We start from the raw sequence: 15570 nt of genomic DNA, 5'->3' as shown, positions 1-15570 counted from the left end.
CTGCACAGGATTCTGGGACTTTCTAAGCAAGTGTGGCTAATACAGCTAGGCTGAGAACCATGACTGTTTTGCCACTCCAGGACACCTGACTGTTATGAGCCTTGTCCAGCTGTAACAGTGGCTCACAATGGCAATGAGTCTTGGTGAGAGGCCACAAAGCAGAATTCCCAACCCTCGGCTTCCCTAGGTTTTGCTAAAGTGCCCTGCCAGCTCCCCTCTCTGGCTAGGAGGTCCCTCTGAGTAACCACCCCTCTCCCAACAAACACCACAGGACTCACTGCCCCAGGTGATGTTTACCACCTTACATTAAATGCTCCCAATTATTTTGTCCCAGGAATCCAGTCACCAAGATGAAAACTGCCCTCCTCAAAGTCCTAAAAACAAATGTGACCCCAGGTAGAAAAGAAAGTCACTTCAAAGAAGCACAAAGCTCTTGAGCAACTCTGGAGAGCATGTGGTGTATTACTGCCCACAATCTCAATACGTTGAATGGAGGGAAGACTGCTAAACTCAAGGCCCTCTTCACTGGAGAATATATAGATGAGAGAAAAATGTGTTATGACTGCCACTAGTGTCTTCAACTTCATTTTGTTAAGTCAGAAGGCATGCTGATAGAAAAAGTAAAATCTAGTGTGGGAAGACTGGGTGAGAGAAAAAGGCCAGTCACGTTCTACTACCTTTGCTGGAGATCACTGTCCAAAATGTCAACCAACATCTCATTCTAATGACAGACTCTGAAACTCAATTTTATATTACAGGCTTATACACTCCTACATTTTCAGAGGTGAAGGGACCTCACATGTCATAGAATATACAACTCAGGAAACGGAGGCCCAATGAGGTTATGTGAATGGCTAGAGGCAGCACCGTTACTAGGAGTGCCAAGTATGTCACAACACAGCACCTCACGCTCTCAGTCCTGACTCCCACCCATCACAGCAGCAGGCTCTGCACTGCAGCTCAAAGAAACGATGCACTTGTAGAGCCACAATAAAAATGTAATGTGTTAGAAACCATCTTTTACAAGGATGTTTCAATTACTATTTCTTTATTACTCAATAAAATGTATACTTTGTTATAAAACAGCACTACTGAGATTAAAAAACAAAAACCACTGCTATTGAGTCGATTATGACTCCTGGTGCCCTTAAAGGACAGAGGAGAACTGCCCCCATAGGTTTTCCAAGGCTGTGATCTTTACAGAAGCAGACTGCCACATCTTCCTCCCACAGAGCGGCTGGTGAGTTCAAACAACCCGCCTTTTTGGTTAGCAGCAGAGCACTCCAACCACTGTACCGCCAGGGCTCCAAGTACTGAGATAAACTACTCAGTGGGTATCCTAACTGGAGATTCTGCAAATGAGGATATTTTTTCCCCTCACACTAATAAGTGAACGAAATTGGTGTTCATTCTCTCAGTCTCAGAAGTAATGGCTACGTTTATGCTGCATGCTTTGTTTACAGTCTGTTACAGAATGCACTTTTGAATGAAAAGATATGCAAACCTCCAAACGTTAACGTTTGAAAGGTTAAAATCAATTTAACGTTCTTAATTTACGTCAATTACTATCAATATTTGGTTTTCTAGGGAAAAGTCCAGAGCATCACCTAAGACAAACAACATCCTGCAGCTGTTATTCTGTCAAACAAATTTTTTTAAGAAAAGGAGAAAATCAGATTTAAATTTCTTGTCTACCCACCTCTGAACTCTCAAATGTGGCCAATTTTTTCACTTGAATTTGATACAATGAATGATTTAATTGGTAATAAATTCTTGTTTTTGTTTTTTTTAGTTTTCAAAGATGAGCGTCATTTTTATGAACACTTGATTTTCCTATCAAAGTTTTAGACACTGAACCTCTAACATGACCTGATTTCCATTTTATATTTTTAAGGACTCCATCTATAAAGGGCTAAGGCAGAACTACCAATACAATAAAATTTACTATAAGAACAGTCAAACCAAAACAAAAAATACCACAATTAATCCATAACTTCGCCTTCTATTTGACATATGTAATGAACTTGAAGTTTATAGCCCCATCTAGTCTCTCGAGATTTTACTAACCAAAAATAGTTGGTTCTTTAAAAGAAGAATAAAACCTCTCCGGACACAAAAGAAAGCATATATAATATGGATGCAGAGTATAGAAGTTACCTATAATGAAGGAAGGACATCATCCAAAGAAAAACCCCCTTTTTAAAAATATTTTTAAATATATTAAGTGAGCATGTTTTCTATGAGACCCCAAAACAGGATTAAGTGACCTACGGGGAGTTTTTTACTGAATAATTTCTATTTGAGTAAATACGCTAATACTTTAGAAATAATACAAATTCTTTCTGGGAATCATGCTTTATATTATTTACTAACCAGGAAAATTTTTATATGTCTGAGAAATTAGAACTTTGGCACTCAGAAATTGTTAAATGTGAGAATACCAAATATCTGAAATAAAACTGAGTAATATACAGACTTTAAGAACCTGGACAGTTAAACATAAACTGATTCACATTAAGAGTTTTCACAAAAATCTAGACCACAATAATAAATTTTTAGAGATTTTAACAATACTTTTGGTCTCACCTGCATGCCATTTGCCAAGACACTACCAAGATTCACAAGAGTGAACACGTAAGCCCAATTTAATAGTAGGCAAGTTCTGGCTAATATTAAAACAAGGAAGGATGGGTACTTCACCAGATAGGTCAATGAGACTAACAACAGAAGGGCTAGGTCATGGGAAACCTGGGAAGCTCACCCCGAAAGTAATTTCCCTTCCTTGTTTTCAACAATCAAATCCAGTGAACCATTATAACAATGTGTTATGTGAAAACTATAGTAAGATTACCAACTCAATGAACTTTTCAACACAATACACCTTCCCTCCACACCAAGGAATGAAGAGATTGAAAGTTAATGAAATACTCAAGTCTTCATATAAATAAATTCTACTAATGAGGAAAGAGTTTCAAACCATAAGAAAATGCACCTTTGAATAAAAAAGGCAAAAGAAGTGATGCACATGCTAAAGTAGTTAATTATAGTAAATTAGACATAAGACGAACCATAAGCATACAAAGTAATTCTAAAGTCATTAAAAAGCTGTAGGATTCACCTGGGAGACAACTTTAACAATTCATTTGAGTTTTGGAAGCTTTAATGGCTGAAAAATATTAAACAAAGGTACTGAACCACCTCCGATTTTTTTTTAAAAAGGGCACATGACCGTTTACAATGTTTAAAGAAGGCTCTTTCTAGAGCATCTACTGCATATTTTATAGCAGATAAATAATACTGCTGCTGCCCATGATGTAATAATTCGACTGGCAATTGGGCTAATTAAGTTGTAAAGTCACAGAAATGCAGACAAGAAACCACATGGTGGTTTCCCTAACAGACTGTCCTTTCCAGCCATTATTCCAAACCAAGTTACAGAATACAGTGATGTGCAAAACCCATTGTAAGTCTTAAGTTAGAGCTTAACTGTTTAGGACCATAAAGAAATTCTCAGTTGCCATCAAGTTGATTCTGACTCCTGGCAACCGATGTCGCTTCACAGTAGAACTGTGCTCCATAAGGTTTTCAGTGGCTGCTTTTTGAAAGCAGATCACCCAGGCCTTTCTTCCAAGGTGCCTCTGGGTACACAAAACTCCAACCTTTTTGTTAGCAGCCGGGCACATCAACTGTTGTACCACCCAAGGACTTCGATTAGCCTACTCTTATTTTTAAAAATATTATGATTTGCAAAATGCTAAGAGAGATGCAATAAAAAAAAGTCTATTCTAGAAATAATGTGTGTGGAAGTATACAAGACATGTAAGTAAAGCTAGTATCCTATTGTTACTCTGCGGGAGCTAAAAGGAAAGAAAGGAAAGAAGATAGGAGAGGAGATAGCTAAACCGACTGCATGTAAGCAGGTGATAAAAGGCAGTGAGTATCAAACTGAAATCACATATCAACATGGTTAAAAAAAAAAAAACATGGTACATAACCATCAACATGGTACATAAACTTAAACCAAAAAGGCTCACTGGAAAATAAATAAATAATACCTATAAAATCCCAGGCTCCTTTAGTTACTAGAAGGTAGAAGTAATTACCTGTTTAATTATACTAGTGAGATGGGAAAATATTCTTAATATGTGAAACCAATATATAACTTTTCCACAACATTCAGACTACAGATTACACATACTGGGAAGATGCATAAAAACATCCTTTCAAAGCATATATTGACAGTCAATAACATGATTTTACTGAAATGCAAATACTGAAACAGCAGATGAGCTTTAGCAGTTCCCCACTGTTGCAGATGCACCATGCTACATAACCAAGCTCAATCAAGTGTGGAAAGCATCCTCAAATAAATCTGCGTTGGCCTTGGTGGGGCTGCTACTCGGTCATAAACACTGACAAAACTGCACTGGATTTAGTTTTGCCTTCCTGTCTCAACTTATGACAAGTTTATGCTTTCTATAAGCACCAAACGCAAAGTATAAAACCTGACAGAGTGAAGATGAATAGCAATGTATTAAATAAGAAAGAGCCATTTGGTGAAATACCCTGGAAATATAAGTCACTCTAATCGAAGATCTAATCAATTACTGGGAAGTTAAGGGAAACAGAAAATCAATTAAACTTGCAGATTATGCCATATTGGGAAAATCTTGAACTAGCACCACTTAAGTCATGTGGAATTATACTGAATGAAATACCAGCAAGCATATTAATAGAGGCCTCTTTCAATAGAGGTTGGCTGGGGAAGAAATATGACTTAATGGTAAAAACATCTGTGTAACTTCAATAGTCAATATTTACTTGCAATCATTTGTCCTAAGTTCTCCAGTTAGAATATCTTTTAAAAAGATGAGAATTTTTAAAAGCTTTTTTGTTTAGAGCACTCTATGCCAGAAGAAATGCAGATTTACAAAGTCCCTTTAGATCTTTCACATGCCAAAAAAAAAAAGAATTAGGTACATATGAATACACACACACATATTCCTTTTTGAAGGCACAAAATGAATCTGAATCCTTTCAACACTGTATTTCTTCTCCTAGATTCAGTTCCATATCTTGTTGAATTCTCAAAATAACACAGAAGAAACACCTAAACTCATTATAATCTCATCTCTTCAAAAACAAATGCTAAGAGAGGGGAGGGATGGAGGGAGGGAGAGGGGCTTTTTCACTAATTAGGTAGTAGATAAGAACTATTTTAGAAGAAGGGAAAGAAAACACAATACAGGAGAGGTCAGCACAACTGGACTAAACCAAAAGCAAAGCAGTTTCCTGAATAAACTGAATGCTTTGAAGGCCTGCATAGCAGGGGCAGGGATTTGGCGGCCATGGTTTCAGGGGACATCTAAGTCAATTGGCATAATAGAATCTATTAAGAAAACATTCTGCATCCCACTTTGGAGAGTGGCTTCTGGAGTCTTAAACACTAGCAAGTGACCATCTAAGATGCATCAATTGGTCTCAACCCACCTAGAGCAAAGGAGAATGAAGAACACCAAAAACTCAGGGTAATTATGAGCCCAAGAGACAAAAAGGGCCACATAAACCAGAGACTACATCAGCCTGAGACCAGAAGAACAAGATGGTGCCCTGACAGGGAACACAACAAAGAACCCCTGAGGGAGCAGGAGAGCAGTGGGATGCAGACCCCAAATTCTCATAAAAGGACACTAGAATGACCCCAGAGGTCATGGTCCCCAGACCTTCTGTTAGCCCAAGACAGGGACCATTCCTAAAGCCAACTCTTTAGACAGGGACTGGACTAGACTATGGGATAGACAATGATACTGGTGAAGAATGAGCTTCTTGGATCAAATAGACACATGAGACTATGTTGGCATCTCCTGTCTGAAGGGGTGATGAGAGGGTAGAGAGGGTCAGAAGCTGGCCAAATTGACACGAAAGGAAATAGAGGGGGGAAGGAGTATGCTGTCTCATTAGGGGAAGAGCAATTAGGAGTATATAGCAAGGTGTTTATAAATTTTTGTATGAGAGTCTGACTTGATTTGTAAACTTTCACTTAAAGCACAATAATTCCATTTTTTTACAACTAAGACAGATAACATGTGAAATATGATTTTATGATCTTATGTTAATTACAATAAATGTAAATGTTTTCAATATCAATGCGTCTCGTTAATATGGTTTTTAAAACACTCCTTGGTATAAGATTAGAGTAATAAGAAGAGTGCAAACAGGCTGTGGCAGAGGCTTTATGTCCACACTCTCTTCATAAAAGAGATATGAAAAGAACTCAACAAGGATCAAATGTGGAAACAAGGCAATTATGGCAAAATTCTGTCAGGCTGTTTTCCACCTGGCCCTTCTGGGCACAGCCTTGCTTCTCCACAGAGCATTTATCAATCAGGGTCCCAGCAAAACAGATGGTGGTCTGCATAACTGAAGAGATTTTAATAAAGCAACTATTTACTAAGGTATGGACAGGGTTAGAAAAACCAAGAGACAATGCAATAACCTAAGGCAAGCAACAACAGGGAGCTGTTTTCATCCCCAAGCCTAAGGAGGCCAAGGGAGGGGGCGGTTAAAGGAACCTGGAAAAAGGGATGAAGGGAGAGGGCCATCTGACAGCAGCTGTGGCCTTTACGTGAAGGGAAATCAGGACAAGAAGGCAGGGACAGTGGGAGAGAGGGGAGAAAATACTCCTGTCTCATTCACTGGGTCACTCTCCACTCTCTAACTGGCACCTTCCACTGGCTAAATCTAACTAGAAACCAGAATACAAGGATCCTACAAATGCAATCCATATGGGTCAGCCTCCATGGACACAGATCAAGGTGCAGAAGGATGGAGAGTAGACATGGAGGGAAAAACAGAAGATATCCAGCTCTGTGCAGGATCCTGAAGTGAATGTGAAGAAAGGTCTAAGTAATATACAAGAAAAATCAAATAGCACAGTTGGAGAAAACGGTGTATGTAAGGCCTTAATGGGAAATTGTGTGTGTACGTGTGTGCTTATATATGTATGTATGCATATATGAAATGGAAACCCTTGGAGGCATAGTGGTTAAGAGCTACGGCTGCTAACCAAAAGCTCAGCACTTTGAATCCATCAGGCATTCCTTGGAAACCCTACAGGGCAGTTCTACTCTGTTCTTTAGGGTTGCGGTAAGTCAGAATTGAGTCGACAGCAACAAGTTTATGCATATATGTATACGTGGGTGGGCGGCCAACCGGCCGACGGACCAACGGACAGACCGACAGACCAACATACACGTGTCTTAGATATAAAATCAGAAAATATATACATTTGCTTATCTCACTTTCAACAATTACCTTTAATTGTTTCCTCTACAACTTCTACCACACGATCTATCTGTTGAACCTAAAAAAGAAAATAAACTGTTAGACAATTTACACAGAGTAGAAAAAAAACTTGTTTATTCTTATGCTTGAATCAATATTACATATGTTCTAAGCATATGAATGGAGGTTGTCAATAATTAACATATTCGGACATGTTATAAAAAATCCTATATTCATGTTTTGTGTTACAATGAAGTATGAAATGATCATCTTTATATCCTTCAGTGACAACTGAAGAAATTATATTGCATGTAAATAAACTGCCTGGTGTTGCATTAGTTAGCCTATCAACATAACAACAACACATCCTGAGATATAAACTTAACTAAAATGTGTCTCTTCACACAAAGCTTCAAGAAAACAAAACGGCATAAAATAACAACCAATGCAAAAGGACAAGCTGGTATTAAGGAGATCTATTCCAAATTCTATGTGTTATAATTTTAATATCCAGAACCTTTTTAATGAACTTCTACTATGTGCTAGGTACTGTCATCAGTTCCAGGGACTACAAGGTCAAATAACACAGTTTCTGCCCTAGAAACCTGTGATGAAGGAAGATTTCCCAGGGTGCCATAGGAACACAGAGGAAAGGTAATAAAATCAGATTTAAAGGTCTGAAAACACTTGCCAGTGAACCAAAGGTGACTTCTGAGGGATAAACAGGATTAAAATACGAGGATCCCACTAAGAAGACTGAGTAAAACTGGTTAGGGTTTAGAACGAAAACTCAAAGAGCAAAGGATTGTCCAAGAAGCTAAAGAAAGAGACGAAACCAAGTAAGAACAGGTCAAAAGGATATTACTTCTTGCTTAAAAATTCTCAAGTCATTGCTGTTTAATTAGAGAAGGAATACATGTTCCCTGAAAATTTCAAACAAAATAAAAATACAGAAAGAAAATAGTTCAAGTAGCCCATAACATCCTCTATCCTCCATTCCCACTCCTCAGATGAGATCACTCCTGGTGTGTACATTCCAGTGCTAAGTATTTATATACAGTTCTGTAGTTTAGTTTTTCTTTTTTTTCACACACACATCCAAATATATATGTGTGTATAATATAAAAGACTTGTCACTTGACAGTTTTTCTATACATTGCGAGTACATATACGTCTATTTCATTCTTTTGAATAACTGCCTACTGTCTCACCATATGGATGTACCATGATGTATTTATCTATTCCTTTACTGATGAAACTTTGTTATTTCTAACCTTTTATTCTTACATAACAATTCTTCAATGGACTCAACTGACACAAAAAGAACATTTTTAAAAACTTTATTAAAAGTGCAATAGTAGTCTTTGGCCTCAGTGCCTTATGTGAAATAAGAGATCTGTGAGAATACACTTAACAAAACATTAAAAGCAGGAAGAATACCCTGTCCTATCTCTGACCACTCAACCCCACATGATGGTAGTAGCAGCAGTAATGGTTGAGAAATTGACAAAGTCAAAGAAAATCTCAGAGAACAAGTGTTAAATCTTTAGTCCTCAATGAACCAACCTACCCAGAGATGCGCCCAACACCACCACCTGGAATCATTACATTCTGCGTTTATTAAGATAGTCCATGGAACTTCCTTATAGAAGTGATCACAGTAGCCAAGAGAGTACAGAGTTCAATAAGTAACGAGTGGTGAACAGTGTCAAATGCTACAGAGGTAATAATGAAAAAGTCTAAAACAGGTATGCTTGACTTAAAAATAACTGAGTCAACAAGAGAACATAGGGGTATTGCTAGTTTCTACAATGCATTCCGAGATTGGATACCAAAAGCATGAGCAGCAAAAGACAATATACACAAATAGAAATTAAAACTTTTCTTTATCAGGAAGGACAACACTCAATACACGGAAGGTGAACTCAAATGGACTGGACCAAAAGCAAAGAAGTTTCCGGGATAAACTGAATGCTTCAAAGGTCAGCGGAGCAAGGGCAGGGGTTTGGGGACTACGGCTTAAGGGCACTTCTAAGTCAATTGGCAAAATAATTCTATTATGAAAACATTCTGCATCCCACTTTGAAATGTGGCGTCTAGGGTCTTAAATGCTAACAAGCGGCCATCTAAGATGCATCAATTGGTCTCAACCCACCTGGATCAAAGGAGAATGAAGAACACCAAGGTCACATGATAACTATGAGCCCAAGACACAGAAAGGGCCACATGAACCAGAGACTTACATCATTCTGAGACCAGAAAAACTAGATGGTGCTCAGCCACAACTGATGACTGCCCTGACAGGGAGCACAACAGAGAACTCCTGAGGGAGCGGGAGATCAGTGGGATGCAGACCCCAAATTCTCATAAAAAGACCAGACTTAATGGTCTGACTGAGACTAGAGGAATCCCGGCGGTCACGGTCCCCAAACCTTCTGTTGGCACAGGACAGGAACCATTCCCGAAGACAACTCATCAGACATGGAAGGGACTGGACAATGGGTGGAAGAGAGATGCTGGCGAAGAGTGAGCTACTTGTATCGGGTGGACACTTGAGACTGTGTTGGCATCTCCTGTCTGGAGGGGAGATAGGAGGGTAGAGAGGGTTAGAAGCTGGCAAAATTGTCACGAAAGGAGAGACTGGAAGGGCTGACTCATTAGGGGGAGAGTAAGTGGGAGTGTGGAGTAAGGTGTATATAAGCTTATATGTGACAGACTGGCTTGATTTGTAGACGTTCACTTAAAGCTCAATAAAAATAATTAAAAAAAAATTTCTTCATCAAAGGACATTATCAGCAAAGTAAAAACACAACCTATAGACTGGGAGAAAATTCTTGGGAACCATATATCTGATAAAGGTTTAATATCCAGAATATTTAAAGAACCCCTACAACTTAACAACAAAAAGATAAACAACTCAATCAACTCAATCAAACACTGTCCAAAGACATGAATACACATTTCACCAAAGAGGATACACACATGGCAAACAAGCACATGAAAAGATGTTCAATGTAGTTAGCCATTATGGAGATGCATATGAAAATCCTAATGGGATACCACCTCATTTTCACTAGAATGGCTATGATCAAAAAAATGGAAAATAATTGGTGAGAAGGTGGAGAAAATGGAATCCTCATCCATTGCTAATGGGAATACAAAATGGTATAGCCACTGTGGAAAACAGTTTAGAGGTTCCTCAAAAAACTACTCTGTCACAAAAGGACAAATACTCTATGATCATCTCACTTACATAAAATAGGCAGATGCATAGAAACCAAAACTTAGTGGTTACCAGGGGTGGGAAGGAGGAGGAAAGGGGAGTTATTGCTTATGGGGCACTGAGTTTCCATTAATGGTGGTGGAATAATTGGAAAAATGATAGTGATATATATACAGTTGAATTGGCAAATGTTATATATATTTTTACCTGAATCTAAATAAATAAATAAGATGGTCAACGAACTTAAGAAAAGCAGTGAGTTCAGTGTTGTTGTTGTTGTTGTTCCGACTCATAGCGACACTATGCACAACAGAACGAAACGTGGCCGAGTCCTGCGCCATCCATATAACTGTTGTCATGCTTGAGCTCACTGTTGCAGCCACTGTGACCATCCACCTCATTGAGGGTCTTCCTCTTTTCTGCTGACCCTGTACTCTGCCAAGCATGATGTCCTTCTCCAGACACTGATCCCTCCTGACATGTCGAAAGTATGTAAGACGCAGTCTCGCCATACTTGCTTCTAAGGAGCATTCTGGTTGTACTTCTTCTAAGACAGATTTGTTCGTTCTTTTCTCAGTCCATGGTATATTCAATATTCTTCGCCACTACCACAATTCAAAGGCGTCAACTCTTCTTCAGTCTTCCTTATTCATTGTCCAGCTTTCACATGTATATGATGTGAGTGAAAATACCATGGCTTGGGTCAGGCCCACCTTAGTCTTCAGGGTGACATCCTTGCTCTTCGACACTTTGAAGAAGTCCTTTGCAGCAGATTTGCCCAATGCAATGCGTCTTTTGATTTCTTGACTGCTGCTTCCATGGCTGTTGATTGTGGATCCAAGTAAAATGAAATCCTTGACAACTTCAATCTTTTCTCCGTTTATCATGATGTTGCTCATTGGTCCAGTTGTGAGGATTTTTGTTTTCCTTATGTTGAGGTGTAATCCATACTGAAGGCTGTGGTCTTTGATCTTTATTAGTAAATGCTTCAAGTCCTCTCACTTTTAGCAAGAAAGTTAAGAAGACCCTTAACTTTGTGCATAACACAAGTTGTTAATGAGTCTTCCTCCAATCTGGATGCCCCGTTCTTCTTCATATAGTCCAGCTTCTCGGATTATTTGTTCAGCATACAGATTAAATAGGTATGGTGAAAGAATACAACCCTGACACACACCTTTCCTGGCTTTAAACCAATCCGTATCCCCTTGTTCTATCCGAACAACTGCCTCTTGATCTATGTAAAGGTTCCTCATGAGCACAATTAAGTGTTCTGGAACTCCCATTCTTCACAGTGTTATCCATAGTTTGTTAGGATCCACACAGTCAAATGCCTTTGCATAATCAATAAAACACAGGTAAACATCCTTCTGGTATTCTCTGCTTTCAGCCAGGATCCATCTGACATCAGCAATGATATCCCTGGTTCCACGTCCTCTTCTGAAACTGGCCTGAATTTCTGGCAGTTCCCTGTCGATATACTGCTGCAGCCGTTTTTGAATGATCTTCAGCAAAATTTTGCTTGCGTGTGATATTAATGATATTGTTCTATAATTTCCACATTCGGTTGGATCACCTTTCCTGGGAATAAGCATAAATATGGATCTCTTCCAATCAGTTGGCCAGGAAGCTGTCTTCTATATTTCTTTGCATAGACGAGTGAGCACCTCCAACACTGCATCTGTTTGTTGAAACATCTCAACTGATATTCCATCAATTCCTGGAGTGTTGTTTTTTGCCAATGCCTTTAGAGCAGCTTGAACTTCTTCCTTCAGTACCATCGGTTCTTGATCATATGCCACCTCTTGAAATGGTTGAATATCGACTAATTCTTTTCAGTATAATCACTCTGTGTATTCTTTCCATCTTCTTTTGATGCTTCCTGCATCATTTAATATTTTCCCCATGGAATCCTTCACTATTGCAACTTGAGGCTTGAATTTTTTCTTCAGTTCTTTCAGCTTGAGAAACGCCGAGCGTGTTCTTCCCTTTTGGTTTTCCATCTCCAGCTCTTTGCACATGTCATTATAATACTTTATTTTGTCTTCTCAAGAGGCCCTTTGAAATCTTCTGTTCAGTTCTTTAACTTCATCAATTCTTCCTTTTACTTTAGCTGCTCGACGCTCAAGAGCAAGTTTCAGAGTTTCCTCTGACATCCACCTTGGTCTTTTCTTTCTTTCCTGTCTTTTCAGTGACCTCTTGCTTTCTTCATGGATGATGTCCTTCATGTCATTCCACAACTCAACTGGTCTGCGGTCACCAGTGTTCAATGCATCGAATCTATTCTTCAGATGGTCTCTAATTCAGGTGGGATATATTCAAGGTCATATTTTGGCTCTCGTGGACTTGCTCTGATTTTCTTCAGTTTCAGCTTGAACTTGCATATGAGCAATTGATGGTCTCTTCCACAGTCGGCCCCTGGCCTTGTTCTGACTGATGATACTGAGCTTTTCCATCGTCTCTTTCCACAGATGTAGTCAATTTGATTTCTGTGTGTTCCATCTGGCGAGGTCCATGTGTATAAAAAAATAGTCGCCGTTTATGTTGGTGATGGAAGGTATTTGCAAATGAAGAAGTCGTTAGTCTTGCAAAATTCTATCATTCGATCTCCGGCATTGTTTCTATCACCAAGGCCATATTTTCCAACTACTGATGCTTCTTCTTTGTTTCCAACTTTCGCATTCCAATCACCAGTAATTATCAATGCACCTTGATTGCATGTTCGATCAATTTCAGACTGCAGCAGTGGATAAAAATCTTCTATTTCTTCATCTTTGGCCCTAGTGGTTGGTGCATAAATCTGAATAATAGTCATATTAACTGGTCTTCCTTGTAGGCATATGGATATTATCCTATCACTGACAGCGTTGTACTTAGGATAGATCTTGAAACGTTCTTTTTGACGATGAATGCAACACCATTCCTCTTCGAGTTGTCACTCCCAGCATAGTAGACTATGTGATTGTCCGATTCAAAATGGCCAATACCAGTCCACTTCAGCTCACTAATGCCTAGGATATTGATGTTTATGCGTTCCATTTCATTTTTGACAATTTCCAATTTTCCTAGATCCATACTTCGTACAATCCAGGTTCTGATTATTAACGGATGTTTGCAGCTATTTCTTCTTATTTTGAGTCGTGCCACATTAGCAAATGAAGATCCCGAAAGCTTTACTCTATCCACATCATTAAGGTCGACTCTACTTTGAGGAGGCAGCTCTTCCCCAGTCATCTTTTGAGTGCCTTCCAACCTGGGGGGCTCATCTTCCAGCACTATATCAGACAATGTTCCACTGCTATTCATAAGGTTTTCACTGGCTATTGCTTTTCAAAAGTAGACTGCCAGGTTCTTCTTCCTAGTCTATCTTAGTCTGGAAGCTCAGCTGAAACCTGCCCTCCATGGATGACCCTGTTGGTATTTGAATACCGGTGGCATAGCTTCCAGCATCACAGTTCAGTGGTAGTGAATCATAAATAAGTGATAAAAGCTAATATAGGCTACACTTTCAAATAGCTGGCTGGAAAGTGAAGGAAAGAAAGAATTCCTACCAGCTAGAAGAATTTGAACAGATAATTTGTTTTGTTTCAGGCTACTGTATTTATCTACTTTGTCATGCATCTAACAGTTTGCTGTACTGTGTTGTCTTTCTGCACTGTGATGCTGGAAGCTATACCACCGGTATTCCAAATACCAGCAGAGTCACCCATGATGGACAGGTTTCAGACTAAGAAGAATGGCCTGGAGATTTACTTTCAAAAATTAGCCAGAGAAAGACTAATATAGAGGAAGACTAATAGATCACAATAAAACATTGTCCAACTTGCTTGCTTTGGAAGCAGGAAGGATCAATTGTTGGGGGAGGACATGATGTATAATGAAGTAAAAGACCAGTGAGCATGAGGGAGAACCTCAGTGAGATGGACTGGCCCAATAGCTGCAACAATGGACTCAAACATGGCGGTCATCATGAGAATGGCACAGGACCAGGCAATGTTTCATTCTGTTGTACATAGGGTCACCGTGAGTTAGAGTTGACTCAACAGTATCTAATTACCTATTTATTTATTTATTATAGTTTACTGCTGAAGAAAGACAGACAGACGAGGGAGATAAAGTGAAGATAGAAGAAAGAAATGATTGACAGAGCAAAGCTCCTCAGGAGGTGGAAAGGGTAAGATCTATAAAACAGGTACAGAAGCAAGCTCAGGAAGGGACAGGACCCAGGTTTTCTTCTTCTAATGCAAAGGGTTAGAAGAAAAGCATAGGGAGAGGTGCTAGTACTCTTGCAGAAGTCAGGAAGGGTGCTAAGCAAGTTCCTATCTAGTGGCCTCAATTTTCTTAGTGAAGTAGGAAGCAAGTTCATCTGCTACAAATGAAAAGGCAGACTTGAAGAGAGTGTAGGGTTTAAAATACCTGTTATAAAGAATGAGAGAGAGCAATGACTAGATGAAAAAATTGCTGGACAAGATTGAAATACCAGCTCACAAACCATGAATTTATAACAACGACCCACTGTACAGCTACAGTTTTACTCAGGGTCCAGTAGTTCTAATGTAGGAGCCAAATAGCTAGATAAATGAATTCATCAAAAGTTTCCCCATTCCATCAATCACACATTCATCACTGAATGAGCACTTAATGTACACCAAGGATGGTTAAAAAGGCGGAGAAACAGCACTAAAGGATCTCTTTCCAAAGCAAGGATAGACAGACAAGAAGGAAATGGCATTTTGGATAAGATGAAGCTTGAAGAATAGGTGAGACAGGGAGAGAAGCAGAGCCAGGAAGGACAAATGAAGTGACTGAGGGTCAAGGGAAAGAAGGAATAAAGGAAGACAAAAAAGGGAGGAAAGGAGATAAAAGGGAGAAACAAACAAGCAAACAAACAAACAAAAAAAAAAAACAGCAAACAGGATTGGAGGTTATAATCACAGTACAGATACAGTCATTTAAAATTTTTTTAGAGAAGCAAGGTCCAAGATATGGTCATGAGAACAGGCTGCTGAAAAAGAAAGAAGGTGATGACCACTGGAGTTGAGAAGGAAGGGTCTAAGATGTTAGAA

At 39.1% G+C, this 15570-nt stretch overlaps 1 protein-coding gene across 2 annotated transcripts in view; it reads right to left on the bottom strand.

Moving 5' to 3' along the window:
- CDKAL1 (CDK5 regulatory subunit associated protein 1 like 1) overlaps nt 1-15570 on the bottom strand; it is a 794624-nt gene that overhangs the window by 538030 nt on the left and 241024 nt on the right. For both annotated transcript variants that reach the window (XM_049876026.1, XM_049876110.1), the window contains one exon: nt 7315-7363. In XM_049876026.1, the coding sequence (XP_049731983.1) occupies nt 7315-7363 (49 nt within the window). The remainder of the gene's footprint in view (nt 1-7314; nt 7364-15570) is intronic.

Source organism: Elephas maximus, chromosome 1 (assembly GCF_024166365.1).
Source record: "Elephas maximus indicus isolate mEleMax1 chromosome 1, mEleMax1 primary haplotype, whole genome shotgun sequence".
Lineage (NCBI taxonomy): Eukaryota > Metazoa > Chordata > Mammalia > Proboscidea > Elephantidae > Elephas > Elephas maximus.
This window is presented reverse-complemented; position numbering and strand designations above follow the sequence as displayed.